Consider the following 26,255-nt stretch of genomic DNA (forward strand, 5'->3'; position numbering starts at 1 on the left):
AAAACGGATGCTTTTTAATATTAAATTTTTGAAATTAGAATTTATTTTTTAATCACAAAAAAATAATCACGGAAAGTGTGGTCTACACATACATATTTGAAAGAAAATCATTTCATATGACGCGTTTGGCTACTAACCTCCAGACACGTCTATAAAATTAATTAACTACGCAAGCAGCGATGTGTAAAAATAAATGCGTACTAAACGACACGAACGTGTTCAAAATTCTATCAGTCTTTATTGAAAAAAAATCCAAATAATCAAATAATGAAATAACGCAAAAGCAAAATAAAATTATATTCAATAGTGTAAAATAATGAAGAACCTACCTAATTATTAATATAATATAAATATATAATTTGATATTACACGTTTATTTATGTACAATAACCTACATAGTCAAACAAATCGTTGGAAAGCGGAGGCACGAGGTTTCCCCGCACGGAAGAGTAAAAAATATCCTCTCACGCAAAAATCTAAAGCGCTCAACGCGTCATTACTTAATCTATCTTTTGTCTCACCTCTTTCCTTTGAGTAGCGTGTGTATATCAACCTTTTGAGATGACTGAGAGATAATGGCGCTGCAACAGAACTCTCTCAACTTTTCATGCACAACTACTCAAAGTTGACTCCATTGTGTACAACATGATCTTGTTTTACTTATAACGAACTGAGATTCCCATACAAACAGTTTCCAACAAAGAGAAAGATATCCAAGTTTTTTTTAATTCATACATAAATGATTCACATAACTGGGTAATGCGCAGTTATAATTCTTCATAGAAAAAAGTATAACAATAGATGAGCCTTCCATCGAAGTTTCAATGGAAACAAACGTTTATTTGGCCCAATAGCTCAGCGCTTCGTCTCACTTACATTTTCCTGACATCATAGATGTCCAACTTTTGAAGAAAATGATACAACTATTTGCTTATCTACTTTTTCGGGGGTATTGTTTGAAAAAGTGTCAAGCTTTGGCCTTATTCAGGTTTTGAGCAAAATCTACAGGTTAACTATTTATGTTCAGCGGACAAGGTGTTAATATCTACTCACTCATGAGCTTCATGTAGTTAGTTTGTTTTAATTTATCGTTCAAAAATATAAAACTTGTTTTAAATAATTTTAACTCGGGCTAGGCCGGATAGTAAAACTAGTAGATGTCATCTACAAACACTCTACATCACGTCTGAGACGAATTCTGATTGCTTTCGAAGAGAACATGGGAATGTAAAAGGAATGTCAATTGTTTTCCCTGAAAATGGTTTTTCCGTGAACCGAAACATTCAACAAAACTCACAATATTTATCCAACAAAAAATAAGTTTTATAAAACAAATAGATACACATAAATACTATGTTTTTCTGTAAAACCGTAAAAATTCGAAGCTCTTTATTTAAATTTTACTTTCATTTTTTGAGAATCATTTCGATTCTTCAGTTTGCCAAACTAATGAAAAAATCTCTTCCTCTCCCCTTGCGAATCATAACTAATGTTTAATTATTTAGAACAACAATGTTTTTATGTTTTGTTCTCTAAGTAACCCTAGTTGAATCTCCCGGCTGAAATCATACTGTGATAATATTAGCGAAACTTGCGCAGCGTCTACCATCCACCGTTCGGCCAATGTACATAAATGTTTCCTTTCTGCGAGCTAAATGTAAAGCGGAGACTTTGAGAAAGCGCTCCAGCAAAATCTCCTGAACACTGCATGCATAAATAATGAACGGTTGTCTACGAGTTTATTTCATATTATTTGCTAGGCTGTTCCGACCCACAGGGCGCTGAAACCTAGATGCCACCCTGCAAGACAATACCTGCAAATTGAGTTTCCGACAAGCAATCATTTGCCTACATTCAATTCAAAGAAAAATAAACAATAAGAGGTCCTTGTGGAATATCCAGTAAAGGGCTTTTCGCATTGATAAACACACTTTGGTACCCGTCTGCCTCTCAGCAAGGAAGACGCTATTAGTTTAGTTCTGGCGATAGAACAGCAACCAGATTCTAAGAATTTCTTTGAAAAATGAATATCATTTTTTTAACCCCCCCGGGTTTAGAAAAAAAACTACCGTGTCATCAAATACGCTGGCTTGACATTAATTTTCAAATAGATTCGCAGTTTTCAAAAGTACCCTAAAGGAACATACTACTTTTAAAGCAGACGCAAGACGACTTCAGGTGCAATATTTCAAAGGGTTATATCCAATTATATATTAAAATTTTGAATGCCAATAGCTAAATTAAAAATCGCTTACCACTGGTTTTTTTTGGTGTAAAATTTATTTGTCACTGAATTTAATGTTCCGGGAATACTATCGAATGTTCTGGACTGTTTTAGAAATTCTAGAGGGTGAAACTTTCAGCCCTTATATCTTCAAAAGCGCGCCCTTTCTATTAAAACGGGAACCTTCTTCATGGATGGGAGATAGAGGGCTCCCACACCATGTAACTCATTTGATCGTACCGGGACACGTTTCTGAGTTTTAGCGGCACGCACATTGTACACTAACTTTTATTTTTTACTTAATAAGTTAGTACAAATAAAATCTATAGAAATAGAATATTTCATAATATACCATCGAAAGAAATTTTGGTTACCAGGGGAGCTAAATAATTAAAATATTTCTGCCAATTAAAGGTATAAAAAATGTTTTCTGTTATACCTAATAGTGCATTATTATTATATTACATAATTGCTATTCACATAATATTACTGTTATTTTTTTACAAATTTGTACTTGATACTTGTATTTCTTTAAAAATATATATATTTACATATATATATCACATATTTAATATACAATCACATATTTAATTAATCACATATTTTTTATACAATCAAAATGTATATCTGTTGTGGACGTGTGGGATTGCACTAACCTCCCACATCCTGGAATAAAAATTATTATTATTATTATTTAAAATAATGTTATGTAAGACAAACTAAATCTGACATTTGTATATACATCTTCGGCGTGTGATCACAACAAAACCAAACAATTTTAAAAAAACTTCTAAAGTTGAAAATATGTTTGTAGCCTACTCACTCTTTTTGGGTTATAATATCACTTAAAAATATATATAAGAATTTTATTGGTAAGGGGATTATGTTTTAGTAAATGTCACATGTTTTGTACATATTATTATACCCTGTAATGAGGGCAGCTTGTGATTATGGAAACCATGTCAATCTTATCAACATGTGTCATGTAAATTTTGACAACAATAGCTCGACATCAAGTGTGTACAGACTGCGCATTGTGATAAACTATATTATATTACACAGGAGAATGTTCTTGATGGTAGATACCTTCTACCACTGCTGGGACGAGTTTATTAGCCATTGATGTATTATATTTAGATGAGACATAAAGCGAAAAAACAGGTTAAACTGTTTACCTCCATTTGAACTCCAATTGACCCCCAAAACTCTCAACGCTATAACTAAAACTATTGAATCCGGTCTACGCGCACCACTTAGCACGTTCAATAGTCGAACATGTTTAGACGAGATATTAGTATGCAATATCGCTTCTAATCGTATCCCTCCGTGGTATTAGCTCAACATACAGGGTAAATTGCGCTAACTTCGGGAGGTGATTCTATATAATGGTAGAAGTAAAAAATATGAATAACTATTTTCGAAATCCCAACTCTTTGTACCATACAAAAATATTTTTCCATAGAAGAATATTTGTTTTCCCGCACAAACAATTCAACTTCGTTGTAATTACGAAAAAGTTTACGTTTCTTTTTACTTGTAACATCATGTAGAATCACCCTGCAAACAATACTCCCGGACACCCTGTATAATAGGCCAGTAGAATAAAGAGATATTTTATTTACTTAGCTGTGCAATGACCATGAAACACAATAGCAAAAAATCGGATATTCTTCGCCTTTTTCTAATCGGATCAAAGAACTATCGCTTCGCTAAAACGCTCTTGTGCATTCTTGTCCTGTGTCACTTCAGCGGCCTCTACTTGCAAAACCTTCGGGATAGCTTTCCCGTACTTGAGGGGCCAGTCTGGCCTGAGGTAACACACTGGACGTCTATCTGGAAGTCGATCTTCTGGCAATCTTGGTACATGTCTAAAACACCGTATTTGCGAAAGCAAAATTAATTTTACATTTTGCCGTAAGCAATAAAAAGTGATCTTATTATTGTCACGGTTACTAGTGTTCCGTATACGGTGTCTAGATACCTGTAGTATAAGTGGGAAAGAATCTATATCACATTTAGAGTCGACTTTTAGGTACAACTATTATTTAATTTGAACTTTTACTTTCAATCAAATCGAGTCCGATTGGAATTTTTTAGGTTAAATTTAAAAAAAAACCGTTAACTAGGTGTAAAGGCGAATTTTAATGCCAAATCACTATTTTGATTAATCTTCTTAACGAATCGGTGAACATTATGAATACCAAAAAATATGCTTTAGATAAATTGAAGGTTTTCCTATCGCTTCGCTTGAGTAGAATACAAATGAAAAAATAAATTACTTAATAAAAAATATAAATGCAAACTAATAAAATAAATATTTTTTCAATAGAAATGTATGAACGCGTAAAGGAAATAACTTTTAAAAAATACAGTATTATAGCTAAGATTATTTGTGACAGTTTCATTTGATTAACTTTTTTGCTTTCTTATAAAATTATTTACAAAATAAATAAAAACCAATTTTTTGCTTGAAATCGAACGTCCCTAGACTCCGTCTGTCAAGCTATTTTAATCCCTATTACCCACGATATAAGGTATAACAAGAATATACACATTTTTGGCTTGTAGCTTCCTCTTAATATCAGCCGTTTCTAATACATAAATTAAATTCGTCAAGACTCCTACATGCATAGAACGCGTAGAGCCGACTTTTTTATCTGAAAAAATATATATATAAATCCAACGTTCTAAGAGTTTCCCGGTACCTTGAAAATTATAATTTTTATCACATTGAATTTATTGAAATGTAATATTTCCAGAAAGTGGTAAATGAAATGAATCGTCTGGGTATGCTGATCGACCTGAGCCACGTGAGCCCCGACACCTCGCGGGCCACCATCAAGCTGTCCAAGGCTCCCGTCATGTTCAGCCACTCCTCGGTCTACTCCATCTGCCCCACCAACAGGAATGTCCAGGACGATATCATCGATTCAGTTGTAAGTATGCTTCTTTTTATGTGAACAACGCACAAGAGTCCAAGAGTACTCCCAATCTTCTGGAGCCAGTGAGTATGGCATTCCCAATTGTGGTTTATTATGCGACTGAACGTAGAGGCAAAGAGGAGGAGATTTCTATTCAGATCCGGTCACCAAACACAGCTAAAGCCATTTCAAGCAAGGTTTCAATTCTGATTTAAAAGTTATTATGAATTCAAAATAAGAAAAAAAAATGAATTAGCTATCCCAAACTAACCTTGTTGTTTTTTTAAATGATGAATATAATTTTTTATGTCATGTTTATTTTAATAAATAATAATCTTACATTTGTTATTTCGGCTACTGGCATTATACCTAGCTCTCTCATTCAAAATTTAGGCGTATTAGATCTGTCAAAGAATTTATTCATAAAAATGCAAAAATCAGTCATTTTAAATACATGTTAGATTACGAAAGATTTTTTGAATATTTATATTTAGGGATCAGTAGGATTTATAGGTCCATTTAAGAGTTCTATCTAGAGTAGAAAAAATATTTTCCCATCTCTGGTGGGTTGACGTGTCGTTCTTGTATTGTTTTTATTTTATTTATTATGCTTACATAATTCACTTGCATAATGTGGATTGACTAGATGATCATTTGTGGAAAATTGTTTGGAAGGGTTTCTTTTTTCCTGTGGGGAGGATTTAACCCGGACATAAAGTCGAAAAAAATATTTGATACCTGTTTTTTTGTTAACTTATAATAATCATTTTGAGGTTTCCGTTGTTGGTGGGTAGTATGTAGAATCTAATAATGGTGAAAGATTGTGTTTATATTTCAGTTGGTGAAAAAATGGATTTTAATCATTTAGGTAACTAAATACACATCTCCATCTTCAGAGCGGATAATGTACATTTTGTCATATTGCTGTTTTTCATATTAATTCCATAAAGTTTCAATTTCTAAATAAATGTTTTATGTTATTTTACATAATGTTGATATTGGACAACTGTTAATATTAAAAAACAAATATATAAATAATATCAATGTAATTATATACTTCCCAGTTACCTACGTCAAGCTAGTTCACTCAAAACCACCTCAAGCAAGGCCAGAATAATGAATCCAATCGGCATCCTAACTTCTATAAGATCCCCTTTTGTATTGTAAATTGATAAATACATTTTTAAATTTATCATTGAATAATCTACATTCCTTTTATTTGAATGACTTTGTACTTGTCAACTGAATATGATTTTATCATAAGATAAACGACATAATACTGATAAATCTAAATTAGCTATGACACAGAACAAGACACAGAAAATACAAATAAGTCGCAAGTGAGGATCGAACTCAGGATCTCCGTCTTAACGGGACAGCACTTTTAACCACTAATTATTATCTGTAATGTTTAACTTATGTCAAATTTAAGAATAACAATTATTATCCATAAATAATTCCCAATTTTTGAAACTGTAATTTATTTTATTTTTTTTTATTTTTTTTATTATTTTTTTTTTATTTAGTAACTTTTTTAAATAATTAGGTACATTTTGTATGGCACATGAAATAAAAAATATATATATAAAATTAAAACAGATCATTGAAGTCCTCCTCACTAGGAGATCCTGTGCTGAGGGGGACTATATATATGTTAGTATACGTTTTCAGCTTTTTTTTTTCTTTTTCTATTTCGTTTTTATTTTAGATTAATTAATATTATCTTCTTCTTAAATGAAAATCAATTATAAACAATGGGAGGATCTTATAGAAGTTAACCTGTAGAACGCCAATGGGTCTCTTGAGAACATTCGAGCATTCTGATATGATTCTTACTAGAATAATTTGCGATAATATTTTGACCTTAATACTTCGAAAAATGTATGAAAACAAAATCAGCATCGTTTGGGAGTATTAGGGAGAGAATGACTTATAAAAAGGCTAAATGGTTTATCACATTTAAATAGATGACCACAAGAGTTCAGTGTTCTGGCCTTGTTTGACTCGGCTTGGTTTAGTAGGTTACGTATCTACTCGGAATTTGTAATCAAGTCGGGAGTGCTTAATCTCCAGCATTTAGCCCCGAGGGCAAACAATCTGATGCGGAAGATGCACTAAGCTCCTTCACAAGTGTTTAAGTAAACTTTTGTAATTTTCTCCCTCCGCAGAAAGAGACTGGCAGTATCATTATGGTGAACTTTTATCCCAACTTCGTGAAGTGTACCAATAATGCCACCCTGGAGGACGTAGTTGGTAAGTTTTTGGTTACGCAAAATGTCTGACTAAAATAAGATAAAGTATCCTATTCCGTAGGTACCGGCTCACCAACTTGGTAGAACATTTTTACCTGTGGAAACTGCTGTTGGTATTATTTTAATAATGATAATAAATGTTATATTATTAAAAAAATAACCTTGAGGGTGTTAAGATGCTCTAATTAATTAAAACACCTTTACATTTTTACCCTGTACCTTTTATTGGAAATGGAAGGTTTACATTTTATTATGTCAAAATAAAACGAATTATGGATTTCCTCTTTGTGACTTTACCTCTAATAGAACAACACGATAAAAAATTATTATATGCATGACAAAATTACATAAAAATCAAAAATTGCTCGTGAAAAGTAAGAATTTCATGTATTTGTGTAATTAAAGATGTTATATTATTATAAATCTAAGACAGGACAAAGTATTTATTAAGTTCAATGCAGAATTATATAAAACTCACTCACAATTATGATAATTCATAACAATTTTTTTTTCAGTTTACTTAAAACATGTACATAAAACGAATTCAATTCATAATAGAATTGTAAATATAAACAACAGAAAAGTTACGTTCTCGTGAAATATCAGAGAAATGCCCTTTTATGTAATTTTTATTATTACATAATCTGTTCAAGTAAGAATTTTTTTATATGTTTTTGCATTGATCCGCTTTGAACAGGACTAAAGAGCGTATGGAGCGCGCACGTGCTAATTTATACAGGAATAATGCATCTGTGTAATGCCTCAGTTAACACTACAGAACAGTTTCTAGTCGCAGGTGATATTTTCGGTGGTATCATGAATATATAATATACTTTAAGTTTATTTAAAGTTATTATTATTCTAAAACATGACTGAAAACAACTGCTCTCGCGGTGCCCATTAGTCAAAAGTTGCTAACAAATAACCGTATGTACTACGCTGTGGGGTTCTCTTACTTTCTAGCATAAAACGTATATATAACGTTGCCTCTTTCCTCATAAACAAAATATTGAACGTTTCTTTTAAAAGCCAGATACACGGTAAAAATGCCACCGCACGCCACTGCCCGTTCGGTACAGGGGCGTACCGAGCTGGCGGACACTGGGCATTTTCCAGCCGGCAAGAATTTTTCACCGTCATAAATAAAAACCCTTAAAGTCTTTTACATCAGGGTCGTTCAATCCGATAAGCGGTGAATTATCTGACCTTTAAACCGTCCGGTCCAGAAAAGAATAGCTTATAGCAAACTTGCTTCAAATTTTCGCCTGCGCCGCTGCCATTAATCTTTGCAATAAGTCTCTTACTATAATAGCTTGATTTGAGCTTATAAACGTAATATGTGTTTTATCTTTTAACATAATTCGATAAATAAATTTACCAAAAAAATATATTTTTCCATGCCGCTTCATAAGTAAATCGTTTTAAAAGGTATTGTTGTTGTATTGGGGCATGTAATATTAGCTTGTGGATCAACGCCTGTTGAAGCTAAAAACCACCTGTGTGGAGGAGTTACATGGTATTACAACAGGGAAAATTGTATGTTTCAAGCCGGTCTCATTAATTTACTTTCGTAATGTTTGTCAGTATTTTAAAGATGTGTAAAGATCGTGTACTGATTGAATTTATACGATTGGAATTGAGAATAGATGCTTATGGAAACGAGTGGTGTAGTGATTAAAATTCCAACTTTTATTCAGAAAGTGATTTTATAATATACTGTCAATAGATGTGTAGCGACTCGCTACTTCTAATACGGGCCGCGCAGTCTTGAAACTTTTAAATTTACGACGAGAACTCGCCGGCTTTCCCGCAGCTGCTAGAATAATCGGATCGGCTCTTCAAATATAAATGTCGCGCACTGCACCACATACACAGTCCAGTCTAGTACTCAAATACAGTTAGTCAACAGCTCACTTCACTCACCACCGCCATCCTGGTGCCGAAAAGGAGCAGGAGGACCAGGAAAGACTGTCATCTTCACTACCAGCTCTCCTTTACATCACTGAGCATAAAACCCGTTTCTCGACCTGGTGTGACCTAGCTGACATGCATCCCAACGTGATGCATACACCAATGCTGTCTATGTAATAGACCCAGTAATACCTCCTACTTTACCTCTCTACCTACCATTACCCACAGATGGAAATAATTAGGTATACAGTATACGTAATGTTTAAATCCGAGAAGCGATATAACAATGATCCCTGACCCAGACCGTGAGATCGGAGGGTGTCTGCAAGATCTAGTTGTCGCTAGTTAGCGAATCAGGTGAGTCTGCCAGCCTGTCAACAAAGGGGAAGGAACCCGTTGCTAGGTGGATGGCTACAGAGTGTTATAATATTCTGAATAAAAATGTGTACTTCACGAAAGAAAAACATTCTTTTCGGTTTGATACTAAAAGTCAACCACACATTTTTCAACTTTAATTCGGGTTATGATTCATGTTAGTCATTCGATGCGCTCTGCAATCTGCGTGGTTAGAGAAAACATATTCTACTGAAAATATATAAGTATATCGACATATATGAGTCCTGGTTTGATGAGTCAATGATTACATTAAAACACTTGAGAATTTCGAGAGGTTAGAGTTAGATTACTTCTACTTCTCTTAATACGTATTCGATTCTCTCCTAAGTGAAAATATTATGTTGACATGCTACATTAGAGCATTTCATGAGGGTTTGGTTCATTTTCGTGTTATAACCAACTGTATACCTGATTGTATAAATACGTCAATATTTATACGATATGCATAAATACTGACGAACTTTATTTAATTTCGTTTATGGACATTGCTTTTTACATTAGCTCCAAACAAGAGGCCATGAGGAAAATATTTTCTATCAGAGCCTGTGTCATCTTTGTGGGTACGAATCTTGGAGTCAGTGTTTCCAGGAGTAACGGACATATTAATCCATCCCTCTAACAGCGGTGCAAGGCGATGGATCGAGGAGCACTACTGGAGAGTTCAAAATGCCTCCATCAACCAGTATCTCTAGATCCGGCCCGCCACGCACTAAGTGGGCAGACGCATCCAGCGCCAAGACCTAAACAAACCTCACTCCATGAACTCGGGCACCCCTACTAAGGGACCAAACGTAGTAAACTACTAGGAGTGACTTATGCCAAAGGTGTTTGTTATTCAATAAATATTAGAACCATACCTACCTACCATATTAGAAAAGCACTCCATCACTGGATTTAGTGATTTTCACAGTTAAGTTTGATGTACCCTAGGTACACAAAGGTCTCTAACTATCGTTACAAAAAAGGTTTTAATAAATGTTAACATATCCACTTTGAGTGATTTTTATTTTTTTACCACATTCAAAAATCGTGCCTTATTTCCAAGTGGAAATGACCCGCCAAAGCCGGCGGGCTATCAAATAAAATTGAAAATTATATTTGAAATGATAGACGTTCTTCTACAATATCATATTTTTACTTAGGAATTTTCATGGACAGTAACGAAAAGCATTAAAAACTTCTAAAACCCACTTCTACACTGCAAGATAGTCATAATTTCTTTGGACTACAAATGTAGCCAACCGCACTACAGGGGTTAAATGCGTACTGCGTCGTTGGTGGGATGACGGGTCTTCGTCTCCATGCCAAGCCGTTGACAGACCTTATAGTTGGTACTTCCGACTGATAACATTATTGTCACAACAATATCACGATACGTTAAACTTGAAGGAAAACAATGCGTATTTGGCAAATATGACTATCTGCTTTGGCAACTCACCAAAAGCCACGATTTGAATGTGTCAAGGTACCTTATCTAGGTGATGGGTTTCTCTGGACATAAACAAGTGGGTACCTGATTAAGTATCTTGTTTTCGATAGTTGACTCAGACAATACGAACATAGGATTATATTATATATACTTGTGACAGTGTTGTACTGGTCAAACGTCAATGAGAAACATGTTTTTCTCGCTTACACCTACTTATTGTTTTTTATAGATTTTGAACATTCTAAAAGATTTCACATAGTATAACTTTGTGTTAAAATTTATTTATTTTTCATTTTCTCTGGAATAATCTTTACTAAAATTGAATAACAATTCTAAAACATGCTGTATGCAATTTTAACGTAATGCGTCTGTTTGAGAACTGTGCTCGACTATTGGAGCCAAATTAAACTTAAATGACATAACATAATAACTTCAATTACATGAATGGCTCATATTTAGTAGGTGGTGAACGTTTCTTTGCTGTATATGTGCACCAAAAAATTTAGCAGCTGTTTTTTATTATATTTCATTGTTGTTATGCCATACTTGAATGACTTCCTCGATGAAATTTTCATTCTTCACAATCAATCATACATGTTCGATAGGGTTCATTTCTGTGCTATTTTCAGATCCTTTTTAAAATTTCCTCCACACAGGAGGTCGTTACGAAAATAATTTTCCTCATAGCCTTTGTCGTCTCTTGGGATGCTGTGTGGTGGGTATTTTAGAGAAGAGGAATATTGGAGGGAGGAAATACAGAGTTCCACAGCCGAGCTTCTGAACTCAAAAACGAGTCGTTGAAGCGACCCATTCTCATGCGACAAATGTCAACCATGTGCGTGTGTTGGACGTGCGTTTTGCGTGTTTCCCAAGTATGCACTGATGTCGAAAGTTCTTTGGAGCATCTTCCATTGTAATACCGGTAGAACAAGGACGGCATATCTACCCGACCATTTGTGGTCTAAAGATTGCATTCCGCCTGATAAGATAGCGTGAAAATATTTGTTGACAATTTTGGTATTGTGGTAGGAGCTTTGTCGTGAATAAATGTTCCATCACCAGATTATTAATTTATGTGATTTTAATATTTTATCGAAATTCATCCAACTTATCAATAAAAATCACCTCCTTACCCTAAGATGAAAAACTTGCGAATTTATATTTGAGTCTAATAATCTACAAACATCTGTAAGCTTTGAAGAATGTAGATTCAAACTCGCTGTTAATGACAAGGCTGTGCAAAAATCTTAAAAGTTTTGCTTAGCATTTAAATGTTTTCTCTAAACCTTACGGGAAATAAGAATTTCTGTCTCTGAATATTATTATTCCATATAAAAGTTTCAAAGGTCTTTTATTTTTGTTCATACCAATCATCTGCTCAGAATATTAAATTTCGTCCAGGGAATTTTATTTTCCTCCTCGCTGCCGTTAGAAATGTTAAAATATAGCTATGCTTTCCATTTAATGGTGTTACTATGTAAATTCGTTGTATTAAAACAGAACCTTTGATTTGATGTATTTAAAAATGGAAATGAGATTGTGAACTCTAAATTAACATAATATTATGTATTTAGAGTAGAAAGGGAGAGCTTTTTTGCAGGTACCTATTTAATAATATTCACATTGCACTAAAAGCGAACGGTGGTAAAAGCAATAGTTTTACATGGTCAATACTTATAAGAGACTGACATGTTTTTAATGACTAAATTACACCATTATAATTTGTTTTGAATTTACGCACCACTAAGCGAAGGTACATCAAAAGCCAAACTTTCTTAAGCCGAAATCCTGAACACCGAAATACAAATAGCTGAAAATTAGAACAATAAAAGTCCGAATGACCAATATCTCAAATGATCCACGATAATCAAAAATTTTAAATCGGTCGTATTAAATTAAAAAGCGACATATTTCACCTGTAAAGGGGTGAAATCCGTATAAGGTATTGTTCCACAACCTCAAATTAACCCACTATCTCCATGAAGATCTGCATCTTTAAAATAGATGAAAAGTATGATTTTTTTTTCGCTTTGATAAAAACTGATTCCGAACAAAACATTATGCAGCATTTCAAGATTTGGTATTTTAACATAATACGATAATATGTTTTGATTGTTATATTTTTTTATTAATCATTTGTCAAAACACTGAAAATAATCCATAGACAAAATGAAAATAATAAAATGCGTACGTGACATAATGTTAGCAAAAGACCAATGGCCGGCAAAATTGTTTCAAAATAGTATAATAGCACAAGACCACCAGGTATCACTCAAAGTAGGTGATGCCTGCATGCAACTTTTGGAGGTCATCTGTGACAAGATATTTGTATATGTTAGTGCGCTCTCAAAAAATCAGTTGTGTCGTGTTATGTGAGTAATTGTTATTGAAATTGGTAGTTTGTGTCGGTTTTCACACATTTATTAAATATGTCGAAAATATCTACTTCCCCGCCTGTAATTTGTAATTATATTATAAAACTGCTGAACCACTCACGATACAGTAACGACAGAATTGAAGTGCTCTGTAAAATAAGTTGACAATGTGCGTGAAGCTGTTGTGATTCCTTCAGAAAACGTCAACGAACAGTTGGACAAAGAGCGTATTGACCTCCGTAGGTTCATCCAATTTCTAATATGTTGAATAAAAAATATCTGCAATTCGGTGTTTTCGCTCACAAACATTCCATCGACAAGCGTATATCCATCAACAAATGTGTTCTATTACGGCCGACATTCTTGCAAGATGTACATAAATAATAAGCAAATGAATATCAGCTATAAGATTTAATGTTTTCCTTTCGCCGAAGGCTACTTGTTCCGATGCACCTGGTACCTATATGATCCTGAATTAGGTCGGGATCATTACCGTTGTACCAGACACAGTTGTACTGTCAAAGATGGTGTAGGTAGACTTCCCCGCACATCTTTTTTTTTTAACAATAACTATTTCTGCACATCTTTCCATTTGAAGATCCTCATGGATATTAGAATGTGCGTTACTGGCATTAATTTTTAAACCAGTTCGATTTCCTAATCTCAACGGTTTAAGCATGTTGAAGACTTGGAAACTATTGCCAAAAGCTTACATTTTAACATCATCATTCTGTTTCTCCCTCCGCTCTTCTAATTACAAGTGAATTTGATGTGGCAGTAGATGTATATAAAGATGCATAAAATAGGTTTTAATCAACCCTTACTGACATTTTTTGCGTCATATTTAAAAGATAGAAGTCAGTATGTAAATATAAATGGATACGACTCCCATAAGTTCGCAGCTCTTTCGGGAATTCCTCAAGGATCGAATCTCGGTCCCGTGTTATTCCTTATTCTGATATATGACATTCAGGACTGCATACGTCACAGCTCATGTCTACTATTCGCGGATTACATGAAACTGATGAAGGAAATCGAATCAGATGATGATTATTCAAAACTGCAGGCTGACCTCGATTCAATCATGATATGGTCGGTAGATAATAAACTTAATTTGAATATAAAAAATGCATTGTTATGACTTATAGTCAAAAATAAAATCTGCTATTCTGCCCGTATAGAATGAATGGTGAAGTACTAACACGCGTAAACATCATCAAGGACCTTGGGGTGATCTTTGATCCCAAGCTGACATTTTCAAACCACATAGTGCAGCTTACCTCGGCTTGCTCCAAAACTCTTGGTTTTGTAATTGGAACTTGCAAACAATTCAATAACATAGAAGCAATGACCGCCATTTTCAACGGAGTGGTCAGAAGCAAGCTGGAATACGCTAGTACTGTCTGGATACCTTATCAACTTAAATACATAAATATGATTGAACAAATTTAAAAAAATCCTAAGGTATGTTTATATGCGATCATACGGAATATATCCGAAATTCATGCATCACGTGGAACTAATAAAGGAGACACATTACCAAAGCCTGGAGACCAGGCGTAGTGCCGGACTCGTGGTATTTGAATTAAAGTTACTAAAAAACCTTATCGATTGTCTATATCTCTGTCATGCTGTGGCTTATTCGTTCCTGATAAATACTGTCGAAATCGTAGCCATGACCTATTATGCATACCGCAGGGTCGTACAGATGTCATTGCTCAACATAGCATGATAAGAGCTATGACCTTGCTAAATGCCCTACCAGTGGATATATAGATGTGTTAAATATCACTATACCATGTTTTAAAAAAAATATGTACTTGTATTTGTACACCATAATTGGACTTACCTGTCTGTTGTACAAAAAAAATGTAGCAAACAAAATACTCGTATTTTGTTGGCAGGACAACTGAAATATTGGCCACAATCTATGATCGAAAGGAGCCAGTAAGCCAGTACGTTGGCAGAAATCGTAGTAGCTTAAAAGTAGCTTCGGTCCAAGAGTCGTGCTGGCCTTTATTTGGGTCTTCCCTCAGAAACACTCATGTAAATGGGTGGAAAGTTGCCCTGCTCTTTGAGGGAGTATGACCATGAGTTGGGAAACCAGATGACCAGACGATAGAGAAAACCTTCTCAGAAGGCATTCCGTGTAGGAAATGGCTCTTATAATTTAATTTCTTTTCCAAATCAGTCAATGCTGAAATCGAGCAATGACAGTACAAGTATGAAGAATATGGGAATCATGTGCCTCTAAAACAAGAATACCATTTGCCATATCTGCAAATGTCGTCTTCGTTGTACCCTGTGCAAAAAAAATCCAACGGTCTGTCGTCGCAGAGCTTGTTATCGTATGACTGCTTCGATGAGTACCCAGATTCGGCTAATTTTCCTCATTCTTTAAGAATTTCAATTTTTTTTTAATTTAATTTTCCAATTATTATTTCGCTATAGGAGCCTAGCTAATATTATATACCTAGTTTAGGTCTCTCTCCAAACTCAGTTTCGCGGTCTAGAGGCAAAGCGCCCGACTGTCGTCGTGAAGAACCGAGGTTCGATCCCCGCTTTAACTATTTTTTTTTTGTGATTTTTTTAATACGAGGAAAAGTGATAAAATGCTCTCGTGCTGCGACTTTGTCAGGCATACATATAAGAAGATATCTACATGATTTGTAATAATGTAGTAAAAAATTACATAAATTTGTTAATTTTAACCAAGAGTCTCCCGAAATGTCTAAATCCATTTAGTGAGACTCTAGACCGGCAGGTGTTCACTCGAGTAATTGGCTAGAAGTAACGGTCGGTACCTATATGATATTTTAGTCGAAATATAGCTTACAAATCGAGCCGGTGGAGTCGCTCGGTATTTTGATTAATTATTTTTATTTTGAATCATTAAAATTACTAATCAAGGCCGATAACGCGACTAATTACCCTCGCAGACGTGCGTGACAAGTTGTTTTAGTAAAAAACACAGCCGTAAGTGAATTTTTCAAAATTTAGAAATTTTTTTAAATTCAGACTCTATACGGGTGTGAGACTGTTAAAACACGATAGATCTTTTCCAAAACGGACAAATATACGGAAATATTTTTAAAAACGACAGTAATGACTTCACACTGCCGATATATCTTCGATTCGACCCTATATAAAGCGTTAACGAGACGTTATGTGATATTATTCATTTGCCGTGTTTGAAAACGAAAATTTGCGAGGGACAAGTCAATTGAGGAGTACACGTTGTATACGCGGTTCTCGTCGCGCGAGATACCTCTCCTCGCGGTCTAGAGGCAGAGCGTTCGACACTCGTTATGCAGGACCCGGGTTCGAATCCCATATTTTTATAACTTTTGATTTTTTTATTACATGCTACTTATAAATATGTCAATATTAGGAATCTAGTTAAACGTTCATTTGTTAACAACACGCCTATAAATAAATTTATGCTTTTTAAAACTATAATGTACAGCATTCTGAATAATAATAATATGAAATGAAAAGAGAGAGATAAGAATACTAAAAGTTTCACTTCCGTCGTGCGTAGGCTTGCCACACACTGTATTTTATTATAACATCGAATTACGACGATGATTCATCTTTTAAAAATCATGGAGGTAATGGGTAATGGTTGAAATTGTAAAATAGGTAAGTTAAAAATAAATCATTTGAATATATTTGGTTAGTAAATTAATTAGGGTACCTACTTTTTTTTTAATTCGATTAATAAATTTATCCGGGTTTTGAATGAGAAAGGTGGTTTTTAAGGATTTCAGCACTCGGTATTTCTGGAAGTAGGCTTCGGCAACATTACCCAAACATAATGATTTCACATGCGCAACGGAAAAATTATATTTTAAAATAAAATAAAAATTATAAAAATGTTTTTCAAGTTTTGTTATTATTTAACCATGGACCGGTTGTTTGACAGTACTTGATAGTAACATAACTTGAATAAATTTGATGAATTGTTCAAATACTGTGAAATAACCCGTCCTAATAGTATTTAATCCGTGTTGAAGTGCTTCATTTCCATTCGTTATCAATGCTTGAAGTTTTGTATTGTCTTTTCAAAACGCTCGCGCAGCCGGGAACAAAAATGTTTTTATTATTATTATTATCATTTGCAGCAGCTACTTCTGGTGTAGTAAAAGTGCAGGCAAAAATAAAATCTTCCATTCCGTGTATTATTTCAGCGCGCCCAAAGAATTCATTGTGGCTTTACATCACACGTCTTCTTAGCAGTCTCTTGGATGAGTTATTTTCATTTTTATTTCCCGCGAAGAGGCAGGGTATAACGACGCGCGATGTGGGTGTGAAACGAAACGGTGTTCGCTCGGCTCTGGAACACTGAACTGTTGTTCTCTGCTCTGAATATATCCAACACTCTTTTACGATGTGTGCACACAGAATTTTCCTTTGTGCAAATACTTTGTGCGACATTTTTATTATGTAATTGGGCAAAACTTAATGAAAATTATAAAATTATTTTGTATAGTTTAATACTTGCCTTTTATAATAAACATGAACACCCCAAATAAAAAATATAAAAAAAAAACTTCACAAGTATGCGAACACTATACAAGACAACATAATAAATTGTACACTAATACATTAAATACTGAAAGTGTTAAAAGAGCAATAGAACATGGTGGTAGAGACATTTACAATCTTCTTCTTGATAGCCTTAAAACAGGGAAACGAATAAATTTATGTTTTTTAAACTGTTTAATCTTAAGATAAGTGAACAATATTATATTGTGGAATAATTTTAAGATAACAATTTTTTGTGTATTATTGTTTTATTATGAAATTATTTTTGTTTTGAAATAATTAAATATGGCTTCGAATTAAGTTATTAGTTAGAAAACAAAATAATTATATATTTATTTAACTATAACAAATGATCAAATAAAAATTTCAAAAATTGTGAATCGCTCAGGAATTAAGATAATTTTTTAAAATCTTGTCGTAAAATACGATGATTTTTTTTTTACTTCTTCGTCCTACAAAAGACAAAGAAACATCTGACATTAACCCCAGAATACTTACTATATTTACACTAACACGTAGGTACCCGGGCAAGGGTCAATTCAAGAGTCGGAATAACAGATATATTTATATAAATAAAGCGAGAAGTTTGTGTTATGCGAACCATAATGTAGTTATTAAATTAAGCTTAAAATTATTTTTTTGTAAATACAGCACAAGATTCCCAGCTAGCCTCTAGTTTTATGTCATCATAATTCATCGGGGTATGTTTTGAGGTTGAAGGGTGTGAGGAGGAGAAGAGCATAGACAAGATGGTGGTGGAAAAGTACCTGGCTATTCAGATCTAGACCCAAGCATTTCAAGAAAATTTGAAAATTGCTAAAGCATTTCAAGAAACTCTTCATTTCGGAATGGTGGTTTTTCACCAGGACAATACTGAGAGTATCTACCACGGTATGATCATATGCCTACATAATGTACAGGCGGGATACAACTTAGATAGGTGTTTATTTTTTTTCTATTTAAGTTCATAAAACAGGCATGATGACCAAAAATTTACGTACATGAAAATTTTAATAGAGAGCAATAACAAAAATTACAAAAAGATATATATTGTATAGTCCACAAATATATTATGGTTTTCCGCATGTTGGCTTTTATAAAAGAGTTATAGAATAAAAAATCGGGTTGAATTGAATAAATCATGCCCAACGATGTTTGATTGAGTTTAATTTACGTATTATCCCGCGTTCCTTCAACAGACGAAGGATATAATTTATTTTATTTATTCATTTTCGGGAAATCGACAGTTTACATTTAATCAGTTTGTACACAAGTATTATATAGTAAAATAAAACCAATTATGGATTTCCTCCTTGTGACTTTACCTCTACTGAGACAGCAAAATATGGAATAAGTAAATTAAATTTGTGGGAAAGGAATATGAATTTAAAAAATTATACAAAACAAAGATTATATAAAACGAAAAATTTACAAAACAATACATTTATAGCCATGGAGAGAGGTTGTAGATAAAAATCAAATCATAATAGAGATATAAACAATAGAAACATAAACATTATTCACAAACCATCAGAGAAATATTCTTTTATGGACCTCTTGTATTTGGTAAGTTTGCAACTGAAAATATCAACCTTGGATAATACACTATTGTAATTATTGCATACTCTGTTCAGGCAAGAATTTTGCTTGGAGTTCGTTTTGCTTTGATAAACCCTGAACAGGACACAAGACCGTGTTGAACGCGCATGTACATTGAATGGAATCTTGTTTAGCAACTCTGGGCATTGAATTTTATTGTTAACTAGTTTATACAGGAATAGTGCATCCTTATGATGCCTCCGTACACTCAGTGAATTAATTTTAAAGTATGAAGCTGCCTCTGCATAATTATTAAATCTTACTTGACTTGTAACAAATATATTTTAAGATAATAACAATGAAGTCGTATTATTACGACATCGGTAGTTATAATTTGTAATAAAATTAATAATATATTAGTATATGTCTATCTATGTATTCAATACATATAAGAATAGTAAAATATTTTGTTGCGTGACTTTTTCTAATGGTGGGCCGTGTTGGGCTTAAATCTTAGTTTATCTGTGAAATTTCCTTCTGCACAAAAACTCTTATGTTGAATCAAGAAAAATGAGAAGGCTCGCGCTACAATCCATTAAATTATTGTAATAATATTATGTATTCGTTCGAAATCATATTGATTAAAAATATTTTTTTATTTCAGAACATCTGACGTACATCAAAAATAAGATTGGGTCCGAATATGTTGGTTTGGGCGGTGACTACGACGGAGTAAGCAGGTAAAGAAAACTGAAAGTTTGCTATTCATAAAACATAATTTCGATGAAATTCAATAAAAACAAACAGATATTTTGTTTAAAACCACGATTTTTTATTAATTTCTTAGTTTAGCTTAAACATCAGCAGGGTGTAAATTAACAATGAATTCATTTTTATTAATTATTATAGCCGGGTGCAAATTATTACTATATTATTTTTTATTAATTATTAATACAATATTAATTTTCACCCTGATGATGTTTAAGCTAAACGAAGCCAGTCGATCAATAAATTATTAAAAAATCGTAATTTTAAACAAAATAACTCTTTATTTTTATTAAATATGTATGTACATTTTACAAAAATCGCTGAAATTCTTTGGCGATGAGAAAATATCTTCCAAAAGGTTTAAAAGATTAATTTGTGAATTTCAAAAAATTATATTTTCAATTTCTATTTCGCTTTCTCCACAAATGTAATTATTTTAGATATGTATGTTAACGGGTGAGATCTCTGTGTGAATTATTATTGAAGAATAGGGTGAATTCATTTATTCAAAAGCCTTTCTATTCATGTAACATTATTATAATAAGTGTTTCTGTAAAATTGAATAAATAGAGTTGAACTTGCGCATAAATTTATCAAGAGTGAGAATAAGGCATTTAAATTTGGTCGGTTATATTTATATAATCACGCACTCTTGTACGTAGTATGCCAAGACGTGTGTGTACATTTAGACAATGTGTACATTTTATTATTTTTGTACGTTAACTCCACACATCTATGTCATCTTTGAGGATACTGTGTAAAAGGTATTTTTAAGGAAAGGAAGGAGTGAACACGGGTCTTGAAGAGACCCATGTTGTAGGATGGAGGAAACATAGAGGCCGGCAAAACGATCCATGGCCGAGCTGTTGAAATGAATAACGAGTCGAAAAAACGACCTTTGACAAATGAAAACTGTGTAAAAATTTGGGGCGCGTGTTTGGCAATATACTGGGTGCAAAAAAACAGACAGCGCTGTTTTTAAGGGCCGGTACATCCGCGTGATGAGAGTAGGAACCTGCGAGGGGTTTCATTGAGTCGGGAGGGTCGTGCCGTTTTCAGTCGTTACATGGTTTAGTCCGGAATAAACCGGGGCTTCGCCGTCCGCGCGTTTCTTTAAAGTGGCCGTTCTTTCGTCGCCACCCAACGGGCCTTCCGGCTGCACTTCAATCGTAATTTAACCGCGAGTTGGGTGCGTACATTCAAAGAAACTTGTTCCATACTAAGACCTAGGGGTTTAAGAAGATCCAAAATGGTAAGAACACCCGAAAATGTAACGAGAGTGAGAGAAGCTATCGAACGGTGGCATATGCCCATGCGATTGCATTGTGCATTGCTGACCGCTCACTTAGAAGGATTTTGCCTCAAGACTTATCATTCCACCCCTACAAGATTATGATTGTCCAAGATGTTCCTTGCACGGAGTGGCCAGCACGCTCACCTGATTTGAGCAGTTGCGACTTCTTCATGTGGAGCTACCTGAAGAAAAATGTTGAAAAATTCGCCGCTATACCCGTCGAGATTATCAGAGAGTCCATCTATAAGTTATGCTTGACCAGAAGTGAGAAAAATTGGATCTTACTTCGGGCAAACAAACAGTGTTTTTGTCAAACACGCCCACAACAAACTTACATCGCTTTATCGCTTCATGAAAAAAAAATAGCAGAATAAGAATAGAAATAGCATTATGGCGAAAAAGAGAGCATCCCCGAGGGTGCGATCTAAGCCACGAAACGGCATTCATATTTTTGTCCCTCACAAATATTTGTTAGGTTCGGAGCCCATTGCCCGGGCAATTATTCCCTGACGTAACATTTCCACACTGCAAATTACACCAAACTTCCAAAGGTCGGGGCATTATTAACCAAACAACGCAAAGGATTCTTGGACCCCGTCAGAATTGTTCTCGGGGGTGCGGGTGGTTGACTAATTCAAGATAGATAGACATATTAGTACACGCAGAACGACATTCTGGACTTTTGTTGATTCTCAGCACAGATTTTATGTATTTAATTAATCATATTATTATATAGTGCAGATCTACAAACTCTTTCGTCTAAGGCAATAAGTGGTTAAAGTTAAGCCGGCTTTAAGCTCGGTTTAAGGCTGTTTTAAACAAACTCCCGCCATTATTTTCATAACTTTCCCGTTATTATCGTTTTTTTTTAATATTTACGAGCTCCTTAAAAATCAAATCATCTTCTTCTTTTTTTTGAATTCTTACTACGGGGTGTAAAAAGATGTAAAAAAAATTCAAAAACAATTGTACTTTTGCATTTAAAAAATAGGAGACCTTTCATTTTGTATTACCCTTGTTTAATGACAATTATTTTTTCCACAACGGTAATCACGAAGAAAGGCACATTACATAGTTTTTATTTCTGGGCTTCTTCGAAAGGCTGCGATTTTGCAATTAAACGATTTTACAACAGAAATGACCATCGACTAAATGATAGGATGATTAAAGATCGATTTTGGTCGGCTACACTGATGAGTTTGTAGATCTCTGTTTTTTTATCTCGATTTTTTTTCCATTTTCTACGATTAAAACGTTTTTTTAATATTTTTATTATAAATAATAATTATTAGGTTGATATGATTGCTCTCAAATTTTTTGTCTCCAAACTTTGCACTCTAATAAATAATAATAATGGTACTGTATTCCACAATTCTTATTTTTATTTCCATTTCAATTATTAATAGGTACCTACACTTTTAACTATTTTTTAAAAAATTAACTGTTGTGCCTTCAATCTTCTTTCATACGATATAAATTTAATAATGGACTAAGTTAAACTGTTTTGAAAAACTTTGCTGTTTTTATTTGATTCGCAGGTTGCCCAAGGGATTAGAAGACGTAGACAAATATCCAGATCTTATTTCGGTCCTGATAGAAAGCGGAGACTGGACAGATCAAGAAATCAAGAACTTGGCTGGACTCAATCTCATCAGAGTTTTCAGGAAAGTAGAGCAGGTAAGATTATTAAAAATAAATCACAGATTACCGTCGATTCAATCAACGTTTTGAGCTATAGATATTAGATCTGTTGTATCCTCTCCCTCTCTTCCTAAAAAACGACGAATGTAAAAAAAATAACTCCATCAAAATCTTGTTCCTGTCTTGACTTGACATTATTATATTTTTTTGTGTCCTATAATAAAATATTTTTTATTCTAGATTGAATCACTTCTCCTTGTATTAACTTCGTTGAATATGTATTGTATTGTAATTGGACTTCATCGATTTAAAAAAATAAATTTAAGAGAAGGGGCACAGAATGGAGCTCTCAGTATGTTGTTTCGCTTTAAACTGACCGTTTATGAATGCTTTTGAAAGGCGTAACAGCTTACTAAAAAACAAACATTCCTGGCAGAACTTTAATCTGTCTTTATTTAATTTAATATTTACACGTGTTGCTCTTCTCCTTCCATCTTGAGTCAAAGTTTCAAACAGATTTGCAGATTTACTCATTGATTGCAAGGCTGTCTTTAACATTAGCCCATAAAGGGATATTTTACAAATCGTTTTCTTATAAATATAATTCTTCTTATTTCCTGGTATGGTTAGGAAAGGCTTGGCGGTACAGGCAGAATTTTAGTGATAATTTGTAACTATTTGAACACAGAGATACCTTTCCATCTATGTAAGTCCCTCATGTTCCCATCCTCATCTATTGTGCCTCATGTTATGTATTATGAATTTATCACCATTTACATTTTCAGGTAAGGGATGAATTAAAGCAAGCAGGAGTCCTTCCCCTGGAACATCCCGACTCAGCCCAAGACAACGGAAACTGCACCAGCAACGCTTTTGGAGTATAGTTCTTCCAATCAAAATGCAATACTCCATTTTCAGTTTACTATATTTAAAATTCATCACTTAATAATTGAGGTAATCAAAGTGGCGTAACCCTCAAAAACATACTAATAGAAAGGGTTTTAAATCTGTAAACAGAAGATGATAGATCAACAAATAATAAGTATTACCAGTGACATGCATCCGAGTTCTTTTCACATTTTTACAGAGAAATCACATAATATAACTTTAAAGGAGTTTATTTCAGCTTAACGTTTTGTTGTTGCACTGACGGCCTCAGTTATTAATAATTGTGCATATAAATATGTAATTCAGAAGTTACAAAAATATTAACATTTACTTTACACTATACAAAATAAATAGGTCTTGAATGAAATTTTATTCTCAAATTTTCATTATATCACCAATTCACCACATCGTCTAACGTCCTTGTCATTTTCCTCTTCACCTTTTCTCATGATATTTGCAGCCATGAATACATATGTATTATGGTTTTAAGATTACCTTTATTAGTTTACATTGGCCTTTTTTTATATGTATTTATTTTTAGTAGATTTTTTGTAAAATGCAAGAACAATTTTGTCAAGCCACAGATGTGTCGCCAGGGACACTTTTTCGTTTTTGGCTCCACCCTAGATCAGAAATAATGTTAAAAACGTATTTGTTTTATTTCTTATTTTCTATTCTGACCGGTCGGTGGCTGAGTTGAAATCGTTAGATTTCTTTAGTTAGATCGTTTCTACGCATCAATAGATACCGCCACATCACAGATTTCCACACGTTTGTTTGTATTGAAATAAAACCAGGTTTTGTTTATTTATGAATAATGATTATTTATTGTCAGAAGTAATTGATGTTGTTGGTCACACAATAATTATTCATTGCTACATTAACAATTGGTTAAACTTGGTTACATAAACATTGAACATTCATCATTAATGCAACATTTTATTTTGAATATATTATTTTCACAGTAATATTTTGTATTTTTAATAAATAAAAAATCTAATTTTGTTCCTTAAATAAATGATTATGATCAGAAGTAAACATACTGTGCTTTATCTTTATTACAACATATGGAGAATAAGATTGCACGAAATGAAGTCATGTAAATATTATTTTAAAGAAATGACGCTAAACAATAAATGCATATTAATCATATTAAAGTACTTAACTTAAAAGGCAGTATTGTAAAAGATACAAATAATATATTACTTTCAACAGAAATGTTTCTGCTTACTCCTTGGGACTTACACTGGTATCTTATAAAAAACTTAGGCTAAAAAATCACATATTTCTGAAATATCCGAGGTGATTTGTATGGTAAGAGTAAATAAATGGTGGAGACGTTCGAAGTAGTTTCAATGACTGCTCTAAGAATATCATAGTATTCAATGTAAAATATTATAGAAATATACCACCCCCCCAATAATGATAGTGGGACAGTTCTTTAAATGCTATAAAATCAAGTCTATTCGATATGTAACATTTTCTTTAGAAATAAGTTTTAACTAGATGCAGCATCTGAGCTAAAATATACATTGGAAGCTTAAACCCATAAGACGCCACTTGAAGGCTGATGTTGGCTGGATGTGATCTTTTCCAAAAAACTATTAGAATACCAATGTAGAGGCTGAAATTATTTCAAAACAAAACATGATCTTTAAGGCTCCGATCCACTCGCTGGATTCAATGTTGTAGACATATTAAATAATCGTTAGATTCGCGACATATTAGCTTAACATTAGCATTTAATCTATTGTGGCATGGCACACATTACACAGCAATATCTTATTTACAGTATTTATTTATCGAGCACAACTGTAAATTCGATTTTTATTCTCTAGGGTCACTCCAAGTTTACCCTTCCTCACTCAGGTCCATTCCTTAAAAACTGTAAAAGAAGCAAAAAAAATATTAATAGTGTGAATATAAGAATGGTAGGAATTAAATATTTTGATAAATTCTATTATATATAATGTAGGTTGCACATTTCCGTTTCTTGTGAAAATAGTAAAATAAATGTACAATGTGTCAATTTCATGGAGTATTTGGGAAAAAAATGTTAAAACATTACA

At 33.5% G+C, this 26,255-nt stretch overlaps 2 protein-coding genes across 6 annotated transcripts in view; one reads left to right on the plus strand and one right to left on the minus strand.

Annotated features, from left to right (window-relative positions):
* Nucleotides 1-24,558, plus strand: part of LOC149412202 (dipeptidase 1-like) — a 122,621-nt gene extending 98,063 nt beyond the window's left edge. The window contains exons 7-11 of the mRNA XM_089645757.1: nucleotides 4,984-5,160; nucleotides 7,314-7,398; nucleotides 20,260-20,335; nucleotides 23,196-23,334; nucleotides 24,084-24,558. Coding sequence (XP_089501883.1) covers nucleotides 4,984-5,160; nucleotides 7,314-7,398; nucleotides 20,260-20,335; nucleotides 23,196-23,334; nucleotides 24,084-24,182 — 576 coding nt within the window. The 3' untranslated portion in view covers nucleotides 24,183-24,558. The remainder of the gene's footprint in view (nucleotides 1-4,983; nucleotides 5,161-7,313; nucleotides 7,399-20,259; nucleotides 20,336-23,195; nucleotides 23,335-24,083) is intronic.
* A 149-nt stretch (nucleotides 24,559-24,707) lies between these two features.
* Nucleotides 24,708-26,255, minus strand: part of trol (terribly reduced optic lobes) — a 298,108-nt gene continuing 296,560 nt past the window's right edge. For all 5 annotated transcript variants that reach the window (XM_089645754.1, XM_089645753.1, XM_089645752.1 and 2 more), the window contains one exon: nucleotides 24,708-26,071. In XM_089645754.1, the coding sequence (XP_089501880.1) occupies nucleotides 26,065-26,071 (7 nt within the window). In that variant the 3' untranslated portion in view covers nucleotides 24,708-26,064. The remainder of the gene's footprint in view (nucleotides 26,072-26,255) is intronic.

The sequence above is a fragment of the Hesperophylax consimilis genome, chromosome 23 (assembly GCF_061612785.1).
Source record: "Hesperophylax consimilis isolate HC1 chromosome 23, BYU_Hcon_1.0, whole genome shotgun sequence".
NCBI classification, from domain to species: Eukaryota; Metazoa; Arthropoda; class Insecta; order Trichoptera; family Limnephilidae; genus Hesperophylax; species Hesperophylax consimilis.